The sequence below is a fragment of the Pongo abelii genome, chromosome 5 (genome assembly GCF_028885655.2).
Source record: "Pongo abelii isolate AG06213 chromosome 5, NHGRI_mPonAbe1-v2.0_pri, whole genome shotgun sequence".
Taxonomy (NCBI): domain Eukaryota; kingdom Metazoa; phylum Chordata; class Mammalia; order Primates; family Hominidae; genus Pongo; species Pongo abelii.
In genome coordinates, this window is record NC_071990.2 from 17756400 (window position 1) to 17777477 (window position 21078).

General features: G+C 42.0%; 1 protein-coding gene across 8 annotated transcripts in view; it reads right to left on the minus strand.

The window, feature by feature from the left end:
• The window catches only part of KIF13A (kinesin family member 13A), a 233525-nt gene that overhangs the window by 23908 nt on the left and 188539 nt on the right, over positions 1–21078 (minus strand). For 5 of the 8 annotated variants that reach the window (XM_054557252.2, XM_024248566.3, XM_054557254.2 and 2 more), the window contains 10 exons: positions 20753–20902; positions 16354–16515; positions 15667–15840; positions 13092–13243; positions 11042–11174; positions 10719–10865; positions 6356–6394; positions 4265–4364; positions 1984–2110; positions 109–164 (listed from right to left, as the gene is read on the minus strand). In XM_054557252.2, the coding sequence (XP_054413227.1) occupies positions 109–164; positions 1984–2110; positions 4265–4364; positions 6356–6394; positions 10719–10865; positions 11042–11174; positions 13092–13243; positions 15667–15840; positions 16354–16515; positions 20753–20902 (1240 nt within the window). The remainder of the gene's footprint in view (positions 1–108; positions 165–1983; positions 2111–4264; positions 4365–6355; positions 6395–10718; positions 10866–11041; positions 11175–13091; positions 13244–15666; positions 15841–16353; positions 16516–20752; positions 20903–21078) is intronic. The other 3 variants (XM_024248570.3, XM_054557251.2, XM_024248569.3) reach the window with 1 other exon arrangement.

Here is a 21078-nt window from a genome sequence, read left to right on the forward strand (position 1 = left end):
ATGAATGATTAGAAGAGTGATTTAAGGATCAAAATAATGTGAATCTGAATAGATTACAAATCTTAATTAAATACAATAATCCCTGTGACTTTTTAAGTGTCTACTTACCATTCAAATCGAGGAAGAGAACTGGTATGTGGGTTTCCATTCCAGGAGGTGGGATCCTAAATTTAATAATGACATTTAATCATAACAAAATATGTATTTTACATCTTGTTAGCTGATAAAACACCACAGAGCTGTGGAAGCAAAGAGAACCATGGTGGAGATGCAGTTTCCACTAATGAAATACTTTCATATTTCTTGACTTCCCTGCAGACATAAATCATGGGAATTATATGACTTATATAAAAGAACTTCCAGTTATATGAGTTACATGTAATTAATTGAAACAAAGATTATTTTAAGCCTTTCTAAAAATAATTCCCATGAGAGGTAAAGGGAAGGGGGGATGTTGTTAGGGTGGTAACGGGGCAGGATCAGAGCCTAGAGGAAGTAAACAAAAGCTCAAAGCTCAAAGGACAGAATGAAAGATGTGTGAAAGGAGGGAGGGTTGTGTACAGAAGAGACCAAGCAGTGTTTTATCAAAAACTGGCCCAGGGACGGGAGTGATGGCTCATGCCTGTAATCCCAGCACTTTGGGGAGGCAAAGGCAGGAGGATGGTTTGAGGACAGGAGTTCAAGACCAGCCTGGGCAACACAGGGAGACTTGGTCTTATAAAAAAAACAAAAAAACACTAGCTGGGTGTGGTGGCACAGGCCTGTGGTCCCAGCTACTTGGGAGGTGGGAGGATGGCTTGAACCTGGGAGATCGAGGTTGCAGTGCACCAAGATCGTGCCACTGGTACTCCAGCCCGGGAAACAGAGCGAGACCCTGTCTCAAAAAAACAAAAAAACAAACCAAAAAACCCAACTTGCCCAGCTGCATCAGAACCACCTCAGAGGCCTCTTAAAGTGAAGAGTCCCTTTAGAAATGCAAATTCTTATTTAAAAAAATAAAAAAAGAAGAGTCGTGGGTCATTCCTTTCTCTTCTGAATCAAAATAACTAGGGATGACACCCAGGCCTACATGTTACAAACACTCAAGATGATCTGAAGTTTGAAAACACTTTACACGAGACAGACTGAAGTAAGGAGACGAACTGTCTAGAGAGGGCTTTGAGGGCCAGAACAAGATTGGGGTGAGTAGGCTGTCTATAAGAAGTGGCTGGCAGAATTACTGCAAGAGACCTACAGGATTCCAGCACAACAGCAGGAACTGCAGGGAGAAACATCAGGTTATAAATTATGTGCCTGCAGATTCAGAGTTTCTAGTTTCAGAAAACAGACCACGAAACTGATTACTTTTCCATTTATCATTAGAGATGCAGGTATTGTCACTAATGTTTCTATGCCTGTTCAAAAAAGACTATCTGGGCATGTACATTGTGTTCAAAAGGAATCTGATTTCTCTTAAATGCCCTGGATATATTACAATAAAAATGAGAATGAGAATAAGCAGCAGCAGCAGCAGCTAGGATTTAACAAATGGGTATTAAAGGTATTTTATACACATTACAATATACAAGATAATATTATCATATGTAAGGTATTTTATATACATTATCTCTAATTCTCACAATACCACCAAAAAAATAGCTCCACTAATATATTTTCTGCCCTCTTCAAATACTTTCCAGCCAAGATAAAAGAGTTTCTGGAGATCAGGGAATAATGTCCAAGTTGCTTATGCAGAGGAATAGAGGAGTGTGGTATGTGATTCCTGGCCAGGTAATCAATGCTCTCTGGCTTCCTGTGGGAGAAAGTTGGCTTCAGTGGGGAAGGAAAAAAGGGATGGAAGCACTAGAGATGAGTGGACATTCCCTAAGCAGTTCAGCTGGTTGGCATTTTCTGTGACAATCCTGGAAAGTCTCTTGCACGGCTCTTGCCACAGGTGACCTGTACCATCTCCCCAGGTCTGCACAGAAGGGAGGGCAGCCTTACCAGTCGGCAGGTGCCCCAGGAATCCCACTGCCTGGGGCCGGCACCAGCACAGCATTCCTTTCCTCAGTCAGCCCTACCCACTGCTCCACAAGCTGGGCTTCCCGCTCCACATCGTCCTCTGTTTTCTCTGCAGAAAAAAATGAGGGGATCAATGCCAACAAGAGAGAAAGTATGACTTCTCAGTTTACAACGAATACATTTCGGCCTGGGCAACATAGTGAGACCCCATCTCTACCAAAAAAAAAACAAAAAACAAAAAACAATAGTTGAGCAGGGTGGTGGCATGCATGCCTGTAGTCCCAGATATTCAGGCAGCTGAGGTGGGAAGATCACTTGAGCCTGGGAGTTCAAGGCTACAGTGAGCTATCATCACGTTACTGTACCAAAGCCTGGGCAACAGACAAGAGACCCTGTCTCAAAAAAACAAGCAAACAAAAACAATAAACAGATTTCATTCAGTGCTATCTATAAGTGGCTTAACCATCCACTATGTCCCTAAAATGGATTCGAGTCTTTGAAGTTCAAGCAAGAGCATGCATAGGGAGCTGAGAGGGGCTGTGACACCAGTTTAAGGAACTGTAAGCCAGAAATAGCAGAAAGAGCATTAGAACAGCAATTACGAGACTTAGGTTATTTTACTGGTTCTGTAATTTGGGGAAGTTATCCAACAGATGAGTCTCCCTAACCTGTCAAACAGGGATAAAAGAAGTCATGTCTACTTCATGTACTTGCTGGAAGGATCAAATGAAATACGGATGTGACACTGCTTTATAGAACTATACATGATGTTACAAAGACAGGATTAAAACACACCATAGGCTGGGCATGGTGGCTCACGGCTGTAACCCCAGCACTTTGCGAGGCCGAGGTGGGCGGATCTCCTGAGGTCAGGAGTTCAAAACCAGCCTGACCAATATGGTAAAACCCTGTCTCCACTAAAAATACAAAAATTAGCCGGGCGTGGTGGTGGGCGCCTGTAGTCCCAGCTACTCAGGAGGCTGAGGCAGGAGAATTGCTTGAACCCGGGAGGAGAAGGTTGCAGTGAGCCAAGATCATGCCACTGCACTCCAGCCTGGGCGACAGAGGGAGACTCCATCTCAAAAATAAAAATAAAAAAATAAAAAACCCACCATATACCTTACTCTGTAAAATCACCTTTATCTTCCTCGAGGCTTATCATGAAAGGGATTTTATCTGATATACTTTGAAATCCTCTTATTCATAATTCAACTCTGGGGCTCCCTGGGTACAGTCAAAGTGAGTTTTCATTAGCAGCCTGAGCACACACACAAGGCGACATCACATGTTGAGCCAAGATGTTTTTCTGAGGGAGACTTTCTGCTAGCTTCTACATGAAATGGATTAACATGCATGATGTGTGTGTTCTTTGCTGCAGAACCAACCACTGTGAGTGGACCATGATGTCTGGATGAGACACTAAGGATTTTAAGTGCATATTTCTACTCTAGAATCCAAGTGGCCACTGCTGGCATAAGCAAGCTGCACCCTTGGAGCTGAGTGGCAGTGAATGGAGTTGCAGGGGCCACCCTGAACCAGCGGAGTGCATGGCAATGGCCCAACAGTGGATAGGTGCTGACCTGCTAAGTGGTTTGGTTTCAGAAGTGACCCTTCAACTGCTGTATGTCCTAGGTCCTGGTGCCTAAAGTACCTTGTATTGACATACTGGTATTGATCACATTTGTGTTCATCAAAACAAAACCTGAATTTGACATTTAATGTCACAGTTTTATGAGATAACTCTGAGTTTTATGAAAACTTATTACTTTCAAATTTGGAGGCTTCTTAAACCAACAACGTATAATATGATTGACTAATGTCTATAATTGTTACAAGTTCACAAAACTAAACAGGGTGGGTGCAGTGGCTAACACCTGCAATTCCAGCAGTTTGGGAGGCTGAAGTGGGAGGATCACTTGAGTCTGGGAGTTTGAGACCAGCCTGGGCAACAAAGTGAGACCCCATCTACAAAACATTTAAAAATTAGCCAGGTGTGGTAGCTTCTGCCAGTAGTCTCAGCTACTCAAGAGGCTGAGGCAGGAGGATCTCTTGAGGCCAGGAGTTAGAGGCTGCAGTGAGATATGATCCTGCCACTGCACTCCAGCTTGGGTGACAGAGTGAGACCCTGTCTTAAAACAACAACAACAATAACAACAACAACAAAAATAAGATACTACTGTCCAGTTAGGGGAAGAAAACAACCTACTGCCATTGTGTAAAAGTGAAAAAGCTACTCCCCAAAAAAGAGTTTGATCTCACATACCTGTTTTATTGCTGACTTTTTTTATCTGTTCATCCAAGTATTCTCGTCGTTTAATGAGTGCATCTGACCACCTCTCCCTTACGCAGTTTAAGTCTTCTTCCTAACATCAGGGAGGGAAAATATTTTCCTGTAGACTGCACAGACAACGATTTCTTTCTTTCTTTTTTTAAAAGATGTTTAACTAGGAAATTTTTCATTAGGAAAAGTTATTGAACATTGCTGTGTGATTAATATGCAAGAAAGCAGAGAGGCCTCAGTAACACTGCATGTTGATCAAGGATGCTGTTACCCAGAAATCGGAGCCCCTGGATCTCCAAAAGGATAATTATACTTAAAAGCGAGACAAGCTCAAACTATACCAGCTGTCAGATTTTTTTTACGATGAGTGTATGTATATTTAAATCGTAGCTATTCATTGCAGGATTTGTGATCCCAAACAGAAGGACAGCATGAACAGAGCCCAAACCGAGTAACAACAAATGGAATGGAAAATGACAGGCATTTTCATAGCTCATAGTTCAGTGGTCTGATAACAGATTTTCTGAAATGCAAAGAGTAGGTCAGCAGAGAACTTTTCAAACTTGCCACAAACATTTTACTTCCAACCACCACCATGAGGCTAACCAAAAATCTCCCATGCAAACCCAACATGCAGTCAGCCATGCTTTAAGAAATCCCCTAGGCAGCCATTGGACTGCACTGTGAAAAACGTGCCAGGAAGCGCACAAACAGCCGCAGGACGTTAGTCAATGGCATTGCTGAGATTCAAGGGGATACTGATATTTCTCTTAAAGGTTTTTCTTCGTGGAATTATGAGTAGGGAAAGAAAATCCATCAATTCTATTAAAAATGCTCTTTGACTTGCCTAATTCTAGTTTAAGACTTAAGACGTTACATCAAGAATAGATCCCTTGGACCTCTGAAACTTTACCAACAGTGTACCCACATTTTTTTTTTCCCCGAAACAGAGTTTCGCTCTTGTCACCCAGGCTGGAGTGCAGTGGCACAATCTCGGCTCACTGCAACCTCTGCCTCCTTGGTTTAAGCGATTCTCCTGCCTCAGCCTCCCGAGTAGCTGGGATTATAGGCATGCGCCACCACGCCCAGCTAATTTTTGTATTTTTAGTAGAGATGGGGTTTCACCATGTTGGCCAGGCTGGTCTCGAACTCCTGACCTCGTGATCCGCCCGCCTCGGCCTCCCAAAGTGCTGGGATTACAGGCGTGAGCCACCGCGCCCAGCCACTGTACCCACATTTTACATGTAGGAAGGCACACTGGGAAAATATCCTTTGAAGATGTGTGTGGAGAATCCGTACAAAGACTGGGAACCAAACCCAGAAAGCTTCATCTTGGTTTGCTGCTTTGACCATTTCTACATAACCCCACACTCCATGATATCAGGCCAGTCAGTGCTGGCTAGGTACAATCTCAATTTGCACATCTATATATTTTTTCTAGATTTCCAACCATAAAAAGCTGAGATTTAAATTCTATAGGTTATGGAGAACTAAGTGTGACCCAAATGAGAGAAGAAAGCTGGCTAAACAAAACACAATTATGTGCATAAAATGTCTCCAATTTTCCAATTCAGCAAAAGTCTTGTAAAGTAAACTGGCATATTACAACACTATTAGCTCTTGGATGTAAGGAGCAGAATGCACTTTAGCATGGGAAAGATAACAGTCTATCTAAAAGATTATGGATGGATAACTGCAATATTTTAAGATCATCCATTTTTAAAATTAATTAATTAGTTAATTAATTTGTGGGAGACAGGAGTTTTATTATTACTCAAATCAGTCTCCAGATCATCCATTTTAATACAGTGATAATGATCTTGCTTAGCAATAAGCCAGTAAATCGAGATGGCATAGCAAAAAGGCAATATTTAGTTATAAATTTTGAACTGACAAGGCATCTATAGAAATAATATTGTGTTTGAATACATATAAAGCAAATCAAAAGCAAGTGAAAAACTGCATATTCTCGCTCTAGGGCCCTCCTTCCTCCTGCCTGGCGTCTACTTTGCGAATGCTGGCAATTAGCAGTAGCTGTGCCCCATGCCACAGGATTGACAGCAGTAGCAATACCTGATAACTATCCATATCATCACCATCCTCATCATCTCTCTGGTAGGAAAAAATAAACACAAAGGACAAGCATTTTGTTTTTCAAACCGCATACAGGGAAAATAATTATTTAAGCTTAACACACATTAAAATGGACAGGTCACATAACATAAGCAAAATAAAACACTAAATTGAATCTCAAAAAAGGTAAAATGGATTTAATGCACTTGTCTATAAAGAATTTTTCACATAAAGAGTCACTGAAACATAAAAACTTGGCTGGGCTCATGCCTGTAATCCCAACACTTTGGGAGGCTGAGGCAGGAGGATCTCTTGAAGCTAGAAGTTCAAGACCTGCCTGGGCAACATAGCAAGACCCCATCTGTACAAAAAATTTTTAAAAATTAGCTGGATTTGGTAGTGTGCACCTGTATTCCCAGCTACTTGGGAGACTAAAGTGGGAGGATCACTTGAGCAGAGGAGATGGAGACTGCAGTGAGCTCTGATTACACCACTCCACCTCAGCCTGGGCAACAGAGCAAGAACTTGTCTCCAAAAAATAAAATAAAATAAAAATAAGAAATCTCTTAGCTGGAGATAGGAACCAACATAATTGGGCTAGGCCTTATACCACTGTCATACAGACAGCTGATATGTATTTTGGGGTAGACTATTTGACTGAGATTTGAGATAGGCTTAGGAAGACAGAATGGCTAAACTACAGGGAAGATTCTCTTGCCCAATCTCAGTTTGAGCAATGAGGCAACTAAGCCTTAAAGGATGAAATGATTTAACCTTAGGACCACGCAGATAATGGCAGGTCAGAACCGTAAGCCATGTCTGAGGTCTCCAACCTCAGCCGTCTTCCCTGATGCAATCATCCCAGGGGAAAGCTGGGGCAACCTCAGGCTATATACATACAAGGGTCTGTACTACACTGTTGAAATAAAAACAACAGCATACTATTTGGAATGTAGGGATTGGTCAGTACTCTCTATTGACCATAACAATCACTTGAAAGAATCATAACTGTCCCAAACACAGGGCAACATTGTAAAATAAATAAATAAAGTAACAATTTTTGCAAAAACATTTGGCAAAACAAAGTAATCACGTTGAAAACAAAAGGGTCTTGGTTGAAAAAAATTTTCCTTAGAAACGAGAACCTAGAATCCCTTAATTTAGATTTATGACTAAAAAGTGCTTTAAGAATATAGTCAAAATTATTTTCATATATACTTCAAAATGAACTGCTTTTTTTTTTTAGTTTGATAACCACCATTATCAGTTATATGACTAACTTATTAAATGTAATCCTAATCCTGAAGTAATTTATCTTGAACTAATGCTTCCTATTCCTGTAAAAGAACAAATGGCTCTAATTTATCATAACTTTTTAAACTACGGAGGTAGTTCTATTAACTGAAAACTGGCCTAAGCATTCATGACGTAAAATTGTTGCAAAATCAGCATATTGTGCATTGGTTTCAGCCACTGCATGAGAATAATTTTTTTTTGCATCAGAATAATTCTAAAACACTGTGTCAACAACAAAAACACTTAACAGACGTGACCTGGAACATGGCAGCAAAGAAAAAAAGAAGTCTTTAAAATAGTTACAGTTCAAATTTTAAGCACTATGCTCTTAGAGAGCACATAGCACTGGGGAAAGGCTAATATTTTAAAGTTTACAATTTGACAAAAATCAGTTTTAACTCAGAGGTAGAGCTGTTTTTTAAAAAATGCTAATAGTTGCTGGGTGTGGTGGCTCACACGTGTAATCCCAGTACTTTGGGAGGACCAGGCAGGCGGATCATTTGAGGTGAGGAATGCGAGACCAGCCTGGCCAACATGGTGACCCGTCTCTACTAAAAATACAAAAATTAGCTGGGTGTGGTGGTGCGGGCCTGTAATCCCAGCTATTCGGGAGGCTGAGGCAGGAGAATCGCTTGAACCAGGGAGATGGAGGGTGCAGTGAGCCGAGATCGTGCCACTGCACTCTGGACAGAGAGAGACTCTGTCTCAAAAAATAAAAATAAAAAAAAAGTACTGAGCGCGGTGGCTCACGCCTGTAATCCCAGCACTTTGGGAGGTCGAGGCGGGTGGATCATGAGGTCAGGAGTTCAAGGCCAGCCTGGCCAACATGATGAAACCCCTATCTCTACTAAAAATACAAAAATTAGACAAGCGCATTGGCAGGTGCCTGTAATCCCAGCTACTCTGGAGACTGAGGCAGGAGAATCACTTGAACCCAGGAGGCAGAGGTTACAGTGAGCCAAGATTGCAGCACTGTACTCCAGCCTAGGCGACAGTGAGACTCAGAAAAAAAAAAAGCAGCAAATAGTTGATCCTTGGAATGTTCTTCAAATGAGAACATTTAGTTAGTTGATGACCCATATACTTATACTGCAGGTCACGGTTTGGAGCACACAGCCAATGTTTTTATTGAACACCAGAGATTTATTAAGCCACAAAATTTTATTGTGGACAGGGACCTCAGAGGATTATTAAGTCTACTTCATCATTTTGGAGAAAAGGGGAACTCAAAGTTTAAATTATCCAGCCAAGATAACCACTTAGTAAAGCTCAACTAGACTTAAGAACCCAGGTTTCCTGACTCCAAGTCTAGTGTTCTCTTTCGACCGTGCAGCCACGTAGAAGTTGATGGCTAAGTGAAGGACTGAACTGCTATGAGAATACCTACAATCCCATTTTCTGCTCCACGGGCTGCACACATACAAGGAAAAGTCTGGTGGAGAGCCCACCAAACCACAGCAGCCCTGTCCTTGCACCTACACTCATACTCTGAATGAAGTGTGGACAGATGTTCCGAGCTAGAGGGAATTTTGGGCTTGAAGAGGGAAGGCAGTGTCTGACAAAGCTATTACTGCCTTGAAGTTCAATAGTCTGTGCACTGACTTTCAGCTTTCAGAAGAGATTTTGCCTGAAAGCCAGGAAGCCAAAAGGAAACTAAGATAGAAGAAAAAACATCCTCAAGATTGGCTGGGCTTAGACTCAGACTCCACAGAGAAATGTTTTCTCCTTGGCACGATAGGGAGAGTGCTCCCAATCACATATGGCGGTGAGGCAGGCAGATTTAACAGTGATTCTTCCCAGTTCCCAATTCACATCTGGTAGTAAACTGGGGACTCAATGAAGCACATGCATTTTTTTTTAGGCTACTAGGGGCCAAGATCCTAATTTTATTTTTTTTGAGACAGTCTTCCTCTGTCACCCAGGCCATAGTGCAGTGGCATGATCTTGGCTCACTTGCAGCCTCTGCCTCTTGGGTTCAAATGATTGTCACGCCTCAGCCTCCTGAATAGCTGAGACAACAGTCATGCGCCACGACACCTGGCTAATTTTCTGTATTTTTAGTAGAGACGGGGTTTCGCCATGTTAGTCAGGTTGGTCTTGAACTCCTGGGCTCAAGTGATCCTCCCACCTCAGCCTCCCAAAGTGCTGGGATTATAGGCATGAGCAACCGCGCCTGGCCAAGTTCCTAATTTTAGAGATTCTTTTCATGGAGTACTGAATAGTTCTGACTGATAATATGATCAATTCTTAGAGGTTTTCATCTTTTTATTTTTAAAATGAGAATATAATGTTTAGATGAAGATTTAATGAACAAAAATGATCAAAAGGATAAATTTTAACAAAAAAAGAAGTAAAGCTTTCAAAGAGCTGGTTTATTATGACAGTGTATGAAAATAATTTTACACTATAAATAAAAGTGGCCAGGCGCGGTGGCTCACGTCTGCAATCCCTGCACTTTGGGAGGCTGAGGCAGGAGGATCACTTGAGTCCAGGAATTTGAGACCAGTGTGGGCAACAGAATGACACACCCTTCTCTACAAAAAATAAAAGAATCAGCTGGGCGTGGTGATGTGTGCTTGTAGTCCCAGCTACTTAGGAAGCTAAGGTGGGAGGACTGTTTGAGCCCAGGAGGTCAAGGCTGTAGTAAGCCATGATCACACCACTGTACTCCAACCTGGACAACAAAGCAAAACCCTATCTTTAAAAAATAAAAAACACACACACACACACACAAAAAACCCAAAAAGTGGATCAGGTCAGGCAGTAATGCCAAAGATATAACATATTTTGGGCCAGATATAAAATAAAATCTGCCTAAAGTAAACGACTACTACAGCATTAGGATGTGTGTGTTTATAAATAAAATTATTATTAATCGACACTAAGCAAACAGATTTTAAAGCTAGAAAAAAGGCAATGGATGGAAATGTGAACTGGGGGAAGATCTACAGTTAAGGCAAGGAGTTCTGTTATATTCGCAAAGAGGTCCCCATTGGACATCATTAAGTGCCTTATTTCTGCATTAACCAAGCTTTGTTAAATACTATTTCAAGTCTGCTTGTCTTACCTGGTAACTGTCCAGCCCTCTCTGGAGTTTGGTGGACCTGGCAGTTACACAGCCGATGGATACTGACAGGATGGCTTCAACCATAAGTGGCAGTGTCCCTGAATGCTGCACAGGTTTCACCGTGACTTGCACTCTACGGGAATGACCCTGAAGAGGGTGGAGAGGGGTATGGGTACCAGGAATGATAATGAAGAGGAACGGGATAAAGAAGTGGAAAAGGATTAGAGAACAAAGATACAAATAGTTAGAAAATCCCCAGAAACAATGTGTAAGAGTGGAACAGAGAGAAAACATTAAAAAAAAACCCAAAACAAACTCAGTACCTGTCTAAGTTGAAAGATGCCTCCTGTGTTGACGTCTTTTGCCTGATGAAGTTCCACTGCAGCATACTCCCCTAACTCATTCAATTCTAATATGGAGATCCACATTTCTATTCTTCGCGTTACTTCATTCCACCTGCAGAAACACATTCCAACAAGCCAGAGCGTCATCATCCAGGGACACTGTCAGTAATAGTAATAAGCCACCATTCACTGAGCACTTACTAGGTGCTAGGTAGGCACTGTGCCATGTATCTCATATAAGTTACTTCCTTATTTAACTCTCAAAACCACCCTGTGATACTGTTTCTTTTTATTTATTTTACTGAGGTAGACTGAAATGTCCACATCTTGAGTATAGAGCTCGATGAGTTTTGAGAAATGCACATATGAGTGTAACCTGCCCTATCACCTCAGAAAGTTTGCTCATACCCGTTCCCATTCAATCCCCACACTCCTGTAGCAACTGTGTAACTCTCAGAGATTAGTTTTGCCTGTCCTAGAACTCCAAATAAATGGAATCACACATTATGTATTCTTGTGTCTGGCTTCTTTCATTCAGCATAATGTTTCTGAGATTCATCCATATGGATATAAACAGTCTTTTTCTTTTTTAATGCAGAGTAATACTTTATTTATGAATAATACCAATTTATCCCCATTCACTCACTGAAGGATATTTGGGTTATTTGCAATTTGGGGATACCATGAATAACACTGCCATGAACATCGTATAGGCTGGGTGTGGTGGCTCACGCTTGTAATTCCAGCACTTTGGAAGGCCAAGGCAGGTGGATCACCTGAGGTCAGGAGTTCGAGACCAGCCTGGTCAACATGGCGAAACCCTGTCTCTACTAAAAATACAAAAAAAAAAAAAATTATCCAGGCATGGTAGCACACGCCTATAAGCCCAGCTACTCAGGAGGCTGAGGCAGGAGAATCATTTGAATGCAGGAGGTGGAGGTTGCAGTGAGCTAAGATCGCACCACTGCACACTCCAGCCTGGGAGACAGAGCAAGACTCTATCTCAAAAAAAAAAAAGAACATTGTGTACAATTCTATTTGTGGACTTACATTTTCATTTATCCTGGGTAAATACCCATGAGTGGGATTCCTGGGTCATAAAAGAGGCAAATGATCAACTTGATAAGAAACTGCCAGTCTTCCCCCAGATTGCAGCTTGTGTATTCATTTTCGTAGTGGTCTTTTGATGAGCACATGCTTTTAATTTTGATTAAGTCCAACTTAAACAATTTTTTCTTCCATGGTTAGCACTTTCTGTGGCCTGAGAATATGTGACTATCTCAAAAATCCTGTGTTCTTCTGTAGGCATTATAGTTTAAGCTTTTGTATTTAAGGTTATGTATGATTCATCTCAAATTAATTTTTGTATATGGTGTGAAGTAAAGAACAAGGGTGATTTTTCTCCACATAGAGATGTAGTTGTTTCAGTCTCATTTGTTGATAGGACATATCATTCCCCATTGAATTTCATTGGTGCCTGGTAGTTTCTTTCATCATTCTCATTTTACAAAGGAGGAAACAGGCTCAGAGAAGTTAAATAACTTGTCCAAAATAACGGCAGCAGTCCCAGATTTAAAAGCCTGTCTTCTTTTTTCTCTTTCTTTCTTTTTTTTTTTTTTTGAGACGGAGTCTCACTCTACTGCCCAGGCTGGAGCGCAGTGGCACAATCTTGGCTCACTGAAACCTCCACCTCCCGGGTTCAAGAGATTCTCCTGCCTCAGCCTCCTGAGTAGCTGGGATTACAGGCGCGTGCCACCACGCCTGGCTAATTTTTGTATTTTTAGTAGAGATATGGTTTCACCATGTTGGTCAGGCTGGTCTCGAACTCCTGACCTCAGGATCCGTCCGCCTTGGCCTCCCAAAGTGCTGGATTATAGGCACGAGCCACCGCACCTGGCCATTCTTTTTTTTTTTTTTTAAAAATGATTTTATTTTTTTATAAGCAGCCTCCTAGGCCAGAGTAGGTTCAGAGACTCTGCTCAAGTCCTAGTCTTGACCTTGTATCTAAAGTTCACAGCCAAGTACAAACCTGTCATGCAGTGTTCTTGTCTTAGCATGAAGAGAATCGACCTCCCAGATGGAGCTGCCATTTCCAGCACACCGGTGGCCCCACACTTCAATGGCCAGTGCTCCATCTGAAATGAACTCCAGAAATTCTTCTGTTACATTCACCACATAGTCCTGGGATAAGTGGGGGAAAGCACAAGAATTATGCTTAAAGGAGTCTGTGAAATTTCCTTTTGACCTTTCAACTGTTGTATTTATTTTAGAGTATATTAGCCTGATCTTGACCTTAAATCCATCTCTTCTGTTTTACAGAAAACCATAAAGAACCACAGAATGTTAGATCTGGAAAGAAAATTGGGAGGTAATTTAACTCAACCTGTTTCTTTTTTTTTTTCTTGAGACAGAGTCTTGCTCTGTCGCCCAGGCTGGAGTGCAGTGGTGCGATCTCCACTCACTACAAGCTCCACCTTTCAGGTTCACGCCATTCTCCTGCCTCAGCCTCCCGAGTAGCTGGGACTACAGGCGCCTACCACCACGCCCAGCTAGTTTTTTATATTTTTAGTAGAGACGGGGTTTCACCGTGTTAGCTACAATGGTCTCGATCTCCTGACCTCGTGATCCACCCGCCTTGGCCTCCCAAAGTGCTGGGATTACAGGCGTGAGCCACCATGCCCGGCCTCAACCTGTTTCTTGCATCAATAAAGAAAATGAAGAAAGCAAATTGTCCAAAGTCATACGGTTTGTTAGTTGCAAAGCTGAATCTACATTGTCTTACACTTGGTTCACTCTCAGTTCCACAGGACCTCTCTGATTTTCAGCTGGCATAGACTAACTCAATGAACTGTTCCTTGCCATGGCTTAGGAGAATAATAACAGAATTAAATTTTATATGGTTATCTTCATGATTTTATGCTCTTGCTCTTAAGCTTTACTACCCTATTTCCTCTTTCTAAAACACAAACAGACTGGGCAAGGTGACTCACGTCTGTAATCCCAGCACTTCGGGAGGCCAAGGCAGGAGGATAGCTGGAGCCCAGGAGATAGTGATCAGCCTGGGCAACAAAATGAGATCCTGTCTCTACAAAGTAAAAACTAGCCGGGTGTGGTGGTGCACGCCTGTAGTCCCAGCTACTCAGGAGGCTGAGGCAGGAGGATTACTTGAACCCAGGAGTTCGAGGCTGCAGTGAGCTGTGATTGTGCCACTGCATTCCAGCCTGGGCAACGGAGTGAGACATTGTCTTTAAAAATAAAAACAAACCCAAACAGATGATTGTAAGGAAATGAATACTGAACTGACTGAGATGGGTGGCAAATCACCCAGAAAAATGAAGTAGGCAACGAACCAAGCTAATTTTCTTTCCATTAGTCTCTCAGTGGAATCTCAGGTGAAGACATCGCTTGTGACTCTAATTTGCAGAAACAGTTGTGCTATATTTACTTAACCATATAGTATCTGCTTTTTAGTCTATTTTATTTGAAGATAGACCCAGAATTTAAGAAGAAAAAGAAACTTCATGACAATCTATACATTTTAGAGATGAAAAAACTCCAAGATCACAAGAGATCCAAAAAACTCCAAGATCACAAGAACCCAGAAGCTCTGGGACTAGCATTTATTAAAACAGCTGTTAACCAGGACACAGTTAAAATTCAGATTTCATCTTTCTAAACAAGCAGCTTTGTGGATTCAAAGAAAGATGGGGAATATTTAAAAGAATATTCAGAGAACAACAATAAAAAATGATTAATAAAGATTTTGAGGAACAGACTTGTTGAATACAGATAAATGTAGGCTATTTGTTTTCAGAAAAAGAAAAACTTGACAGCCCTTACCTATGTGAAATTTTATAGTTGGTGATATGGATTAGTTTTCTAAGTGTAGAACCAGAAAGAATAAGCATGATTTGCAAAAGAAGGGGTCTTGAGTATCTGTGAAGGGTTGTCTAAGGAAAAACAAAACTACAGACAGGATGGAGCTGGTCTTTCAGAAACGACTTGTCAGCAGTCCTTGTGAAAGCCAGGAAGAGTATATGACGTCTCAAAGGAGATCCAACCACATTCACCACAAATTCACCTTTCCTTTTTTATAGTTTCTCATATAACTTACGAGAAAATCTATATGAAACATATCATATCACTCATATGATACATTAGAATGTAATGCTATATTCATAAGAATCAGATGTATAGCAACTTACATGTTAAGATGTGCAAATTCTGAAATATGTATAATATGATCCCACTTTTGTATACCATTTTTAAAGAACTTATGTGTGCATGATGTAAAAGGGTGTATGTACATATGTTATGACACACATATAAAAGATGTAGAGCATAGAAAGTAGTTTAATGAAATACGTAGCAACCTGTCATTGGTGGTTTCTATCTTTGGGGAACAAGACTGTTGGTAGAGATCTTTTAGATTTTATTTTAAATATTTCTAAACTATTTGCATTTATAATGAGGTACATTTTTGAGGTTAAAACATCTAATAAACATATTATACTTAAAACAAATGCTTGTGGGGACAACTGATTGTTGAACTGCACCAATTTCTGCTGCTTCCTACACAGCTCATTTGGTAACAGCATTTGTACCTTACAGTGGGAGAAGGTCACTGTGTACTGGGCATCCTTGGACTGTGGTGAAGGCACCTCGGGGTCCACCACCGGGGCAGCCACCGTAGACTCACACTGGTCCCAGAATGTGTATTGACAGAAGACAAAATTTGAGAGGTTTAAGGGCAGCCCTGTTGCTTCTTTAATTTTTACCTGAAGAGATAAACAATACAAATAAAACTCCAATAAACACTAAACATTCTTTTATTTCAGCTACCTCAAATTTAACAGTAAGAAATGAAATAAATTGGTCATCCATTTGACATCTGAAAATATTATTATCTGACACTGTGACACTAAGGGTTGTATCAATAATGAAATCTGTACCACAGTTCTGTAACTATAGTGTATAAACTTGGCAACAAATACACACATTCCTGCAAAAGCTTCCTAATGACTGAGATGCAACCTTTAATAGAAAAACATAATTCACTAAGCAACATACACTTCTTGCATGTCAAATACATAGATACTTTTGAAATTTGATGCAACTGTCATCAGAAAGTGTGCTATATTTCTGAAAACAAAGTACTGTCCACCATTGTATCTGCTGTTACAAAATTCAACTTTTACTACCCTGGATGAAAAACTCTCATAAGATTTTTTGTAAAATGGTTTTGCATGAAAAAGGTCACTTATATGAGCCTCCCATCACTGTCCTCTCACCCGACATGTCAGCTTTTTGACTCGGTGAATGATTTCCCCGCTGCTGTCCATGACTTCAAGGCTCCCACTTTCACTGGAATTCTCCGAAGAGTCATCCTCCACCACACGCTCTGGAACAGCTCCTGTAACACGCATCACTTCCACGTGGAGACGCCCTGCAACCTGGGTCAAGGAACCAGAGCATCTTAGAGTGAACAGACATCCTGTGGGCAACCTCGACCCAAGACAGACGTGCCTTCTACAGTGAACCTGGAGAGGGGCTCTGCAGCTGCTGCTTGATCGTCTTCAGCAACGGGAGCCCTGCTATCACCACAGCAGTCCATTCCACCACTTGCCCCTGTGATCATCCTGCCTTAGTGTGAGCCAAATTTGCCTCCCTGCAACTTGCCTTCTGGAGTCATCCTCAAATGTATCCTTCCACAGGACAGCCCAGGAATAGCTTAAAGGTAGCTCTCACATTTTACTTGGAGTCATCTAGTGTCCATGTTTGTTTTTTTTTTTTTCCAAGATGGAGTCTTGCTCTGTCATCCAGGCTGGAGTGCAGTGGCATGATCTCAGTTTGCTGTAACCTCTGCCTCCTGGGTTCAAGCGATTCTCCTGCCTCAGCCTTCTGAGTAGTTGGGATTACAGACGCGTGCCACCATGCCCAACTAATTTTTCTTTTTTTTGAGACGACGTCTAGCTCTGTTGCCCAGGCTGGAGTGCAGTGGCGTGATCTCGGCTCACTGCAACCTCCGCCTCCTGGGTTCAAGCGGTTCTCCTGCCTCAGCTTCCCAAGTAGCTGGGATTGCAGGTGCCTGCCACCATGCCCAGCTAATTTTTGTATTTTTAGTAGAGATGGGGTTTCACTGTGTTGGCCAGGCTGGTCTCGAACTCCTGACCTCATGATCCACCCACTTCGGCCTCCCAAAGTGCTGGGATTACAAGCATAAGCCACCGTGTCTGGCCAATTTTTGTATTTTTAGTAAAGACGGACTTTCACCGTCTTGGCCAGGCTGGTCTCGAACTCCTGACCTCGTGATCTGCCTGCCTCGGCCTCCCAAAGTGCTGGGATTATAGGTGTGAGCCAACGTGCCTGGCTATCCATGTTTTTAAAAATATATTCACTCACATATTCATGTGAGTGAATATGAAATGCTTCATTCACTTATTCATTTGACCAAACAGCTAGCTCATGAAATACCAAAATAAAAACACAGGTTCTGCCATCAGGGAACTCACAGTAAAGGGAGGCAAGACAGAGAAGTAACTCACTAACAGGCCAGGTGTGGCGGCTCAAGCCTGTAATCACAGCACTTTCGGAGGCCGAGGCGGGTGGATCATCTGAGGTTAGGAGTTCAAGACCAGCCTGGTCAACATGATGAAACCCTGTCTCTACTAAAAATACAAAATAATAAAAAAAAAATTAGCCAGGCATGGTGGGTCACACCTGTAGTCCCAGCTACTTGGGAGGCTGTGGCAGGACTGCTTGAACCCGGGAGGCGGAGGTTGAAGTGAGCCGAGATCGCACCACTGCACTCTAACCTGGGTAACAGAGTGAGACTCGGTCTCAAACAACAACAACAACAACAACAACAGCAACAAAACTCACTAATAACAGCACAGAATAGTTGTTATAATAGATATATGTGCAAGTTGTTATGGGATAAACTTATCCACTAACAAATATTTACCAAGAACTAACTGTGCCAGGAACTGTGCTATGCGCTGTGCATCTAATAGCAAACCAAATTGACAAGGTTCCTGGGCTGGCGCAGCTTTTATTCTCTTGAGAGTAGAGAACGGGTGTGTAACTCAGACTGGGGCTGGGAGCAGGATGAAGGAGGGCTCCATAAAGCAGTGCCATTAGATCTAATCCAGGAGGAACAGCATATTGAAAGCCACACAGATATGAGGAGTGTTACTTTAAACCTTTTTCATTAAAAGGTTTTAAGTTTTCTGTCATGGTGACTCTCTGGATAGGAGCCAATTTAACCGTGTTTCTCTTAAAGCTGGCTGCACAGAATCTAATTAGAGAAAAAGGATTATTCTAAAATTCGAATTCTTGGAGTGCTTTAATTGTCTTAATTATATTTCATAACATAGTTTCAGGTTGTAATGACTGTGGCTGTCATTACACGTGTACAAGGTGACACATGTTCTGGTAGTACTGCTATCATCCTAAATAGGGAAGGTTATTTTTAAAGGTAGATCAGATCCAATTTCCACACAGCAATTGGTACTGGTACCAAGGACCTACAAGAAATTACATGATGATATCTGAGAAGTAAGACAAATACGGAGGAAGTAGTAAGATGGGGGAAGAAAGAAAAGAAAAGAAAAGAAATCAGAAGATAGTTGTTCTTAAGCTTTCTTTTTTTTTTTTGAGACGGAGTTTCGCTCTTGTTGCCCAGGCTGGAGTGCAATGGCGCGATCTCAGCTCATAGCAACCTCCGCCTCCCGAGTTCAAGCCATTCTCCTGCCTCAGCCTCCTGAGTAGCTGGGATTACAGGCATGTGCCACCACGCCCAGCTAATTTTGTATTTTTAGTAGAGATGGGGTTTCTCCATGTTGGTCAGGCTGGTCTCGAACTCCGGACCTCAGGTGATCTGCCTGCCTCGGCCTCCCAAAGTGCTAGGATTAGGATTACAGGCGCGAGCCACCACGCCCGGCCAAGCTTTTTTTTTTTTTTTTTTAAATGTTTTTCGATAATCTAATTCATTTTAATATAATTTCAGGGGGATTCATGGAATACTCAAAGCATACCACAGACTCCAAATTAAGAAGTCCTGAACTAGGGACTCAGCCACTGAATCACTCTGCCATGTTAACTGTGCTTTTTCTTTTTGAGACAGGGTCTTGCTCTGTTGTCCATGCTGGGGTGCATTGGTATGATCATGGCTCACTGCAGCTTAGACCTACCTGGGCTTTGGTGATCCTCCCACCTCAGCCTCCTCAGTAGCTGGTGGGACTATAGGTGCTCATCACCATGCCTGGTTAATATTTTTTTTTGAGACAGAATCTCGCTCTGTCACCCAGGTTGGAATGTAGTGGTGTGATCCTGGCTCACTGCAACCTCCACCTCCCGGGTTCAAGCGATTCTCCTGCCTCAGCCTCCCGAGTAGCTGGGACTATAGGTGCGCACCACCAAGCTTGGCTAATTTTTTTGTATTTTTAGTAGAGATGGGGTTTCACCATATTGGCCAGGCTGTTCTTGAACTCCTGACCTTGTGATCCACCTGCCTCTGCCTCCCAAAGTGCAGGGATTACAGGCGTGAGCCACTGTGCCCTGCCCATGCCTGGTCAAGTTTTAAATTTCTTTTTTAGAGATGGGGTCTCACAATGTTGACCAGGCTGGTTTCAGACTCCTAACTGTGCCCATTTTTCCTATGGGAAAAAGCACTGTTAGGCACTGGTCTTCTGGAGCAGAATGTCCATGGGGTGTTTCCATAGTGGAGGGTGGGCTGTGCACTTACACCCCACAACCAGGAACCCGGGTCTATATCGCAGCTTCACTTTGGGCAGAATGGCATCTTATTCTTCACTTGCTCTAAGAATCACAAGAAATAAATAACCTGGTAGTTCAAGGTACATTTTCTGAAATATCTTATGCCTACCTAGGCCACTATATCTAAATAGCTGAAATACCAGAGTTTAAAAGGAGGGTAACAATGAGTCATTGAAGCCTGTTTTGTTTGAGTACTTTGGATTGTAAAATAATCCTCCTGAGTTGTATCTTACAAAGACCATTTAGGGGCCAGGAAGGAACTAGAGTATATTGCAAAGGTATGAGATTACCTTTAAAAAGAGAGAGCGATATGGGGCACAGAGCTGAATATGGTTTCCAAAATATTTCCCATTTGATTAAAACAAAGAAAAAACTTGTGACCTCCAAATATTAAATGTTATAATAATCTTTTAAGACTATGACTTGGGCCAGGCACGGTGGCTCATGCCCGTAATCCCAGCACTTTGGGAAGCCGAGGTGGGCGGATCACAAGGTCATGAGATCAAGACCATCCTGGCTAACACGGTGAAACCCCGTCTCTACTAAAAATACAAAAAATTAGCCGGGTATGGTGGTGGGCGCCTGTAGTCCCAGCTACTAGGGAGGCTGAGGCAGGAGAATGGCGTGAACCCGGAAGGCGGAGCTTGCAGTGAGCCGAGATCATGCCACTGCACTCCAGCCTGGGCGACAGAGCAAGACTCCGTCTCAAAAAACAAAACAAAACAAAAAAAACCATGACTTAATCCTCAAAGCTTCTAATATCGATTATTAGTAGAGAAAAAAGAATGCAGATCTTGACTATTTGCCTTAGTTTCTTGATCCACCTCAAGAACATAGCTTAAATAGAATGAAAAACAAAATAAAACAAAAAACTTGAACCACCATCGTTCTCCAAGGCTGGCCTGTGCTTACCTCCCCCTGCTGGCTTATGATAGGGACTGCATACTGAAGTTTCACATCACAGAAGAGGCATTCCAAGAATACATTCGCCACCCCGATGAGGTTGTGATTCTCTTGGGCTTCATAGAAAGGGTCACCTCGTTTCCCGTAGAGTCTCTTTGCCTGAGCAATAGGAGGAGCCAGTGAGTGGACGAATAAGAAACACAACATCAATTTAAATAATATTATTTAAAACTAGCATTTGAAAAAAAATTTAAAGAATCTATCCATTTAAACAGGAAGTAAAATTATAATGTCACATAAATAAAAACTAAATTAGCTGGGCATGGTGGCGCACG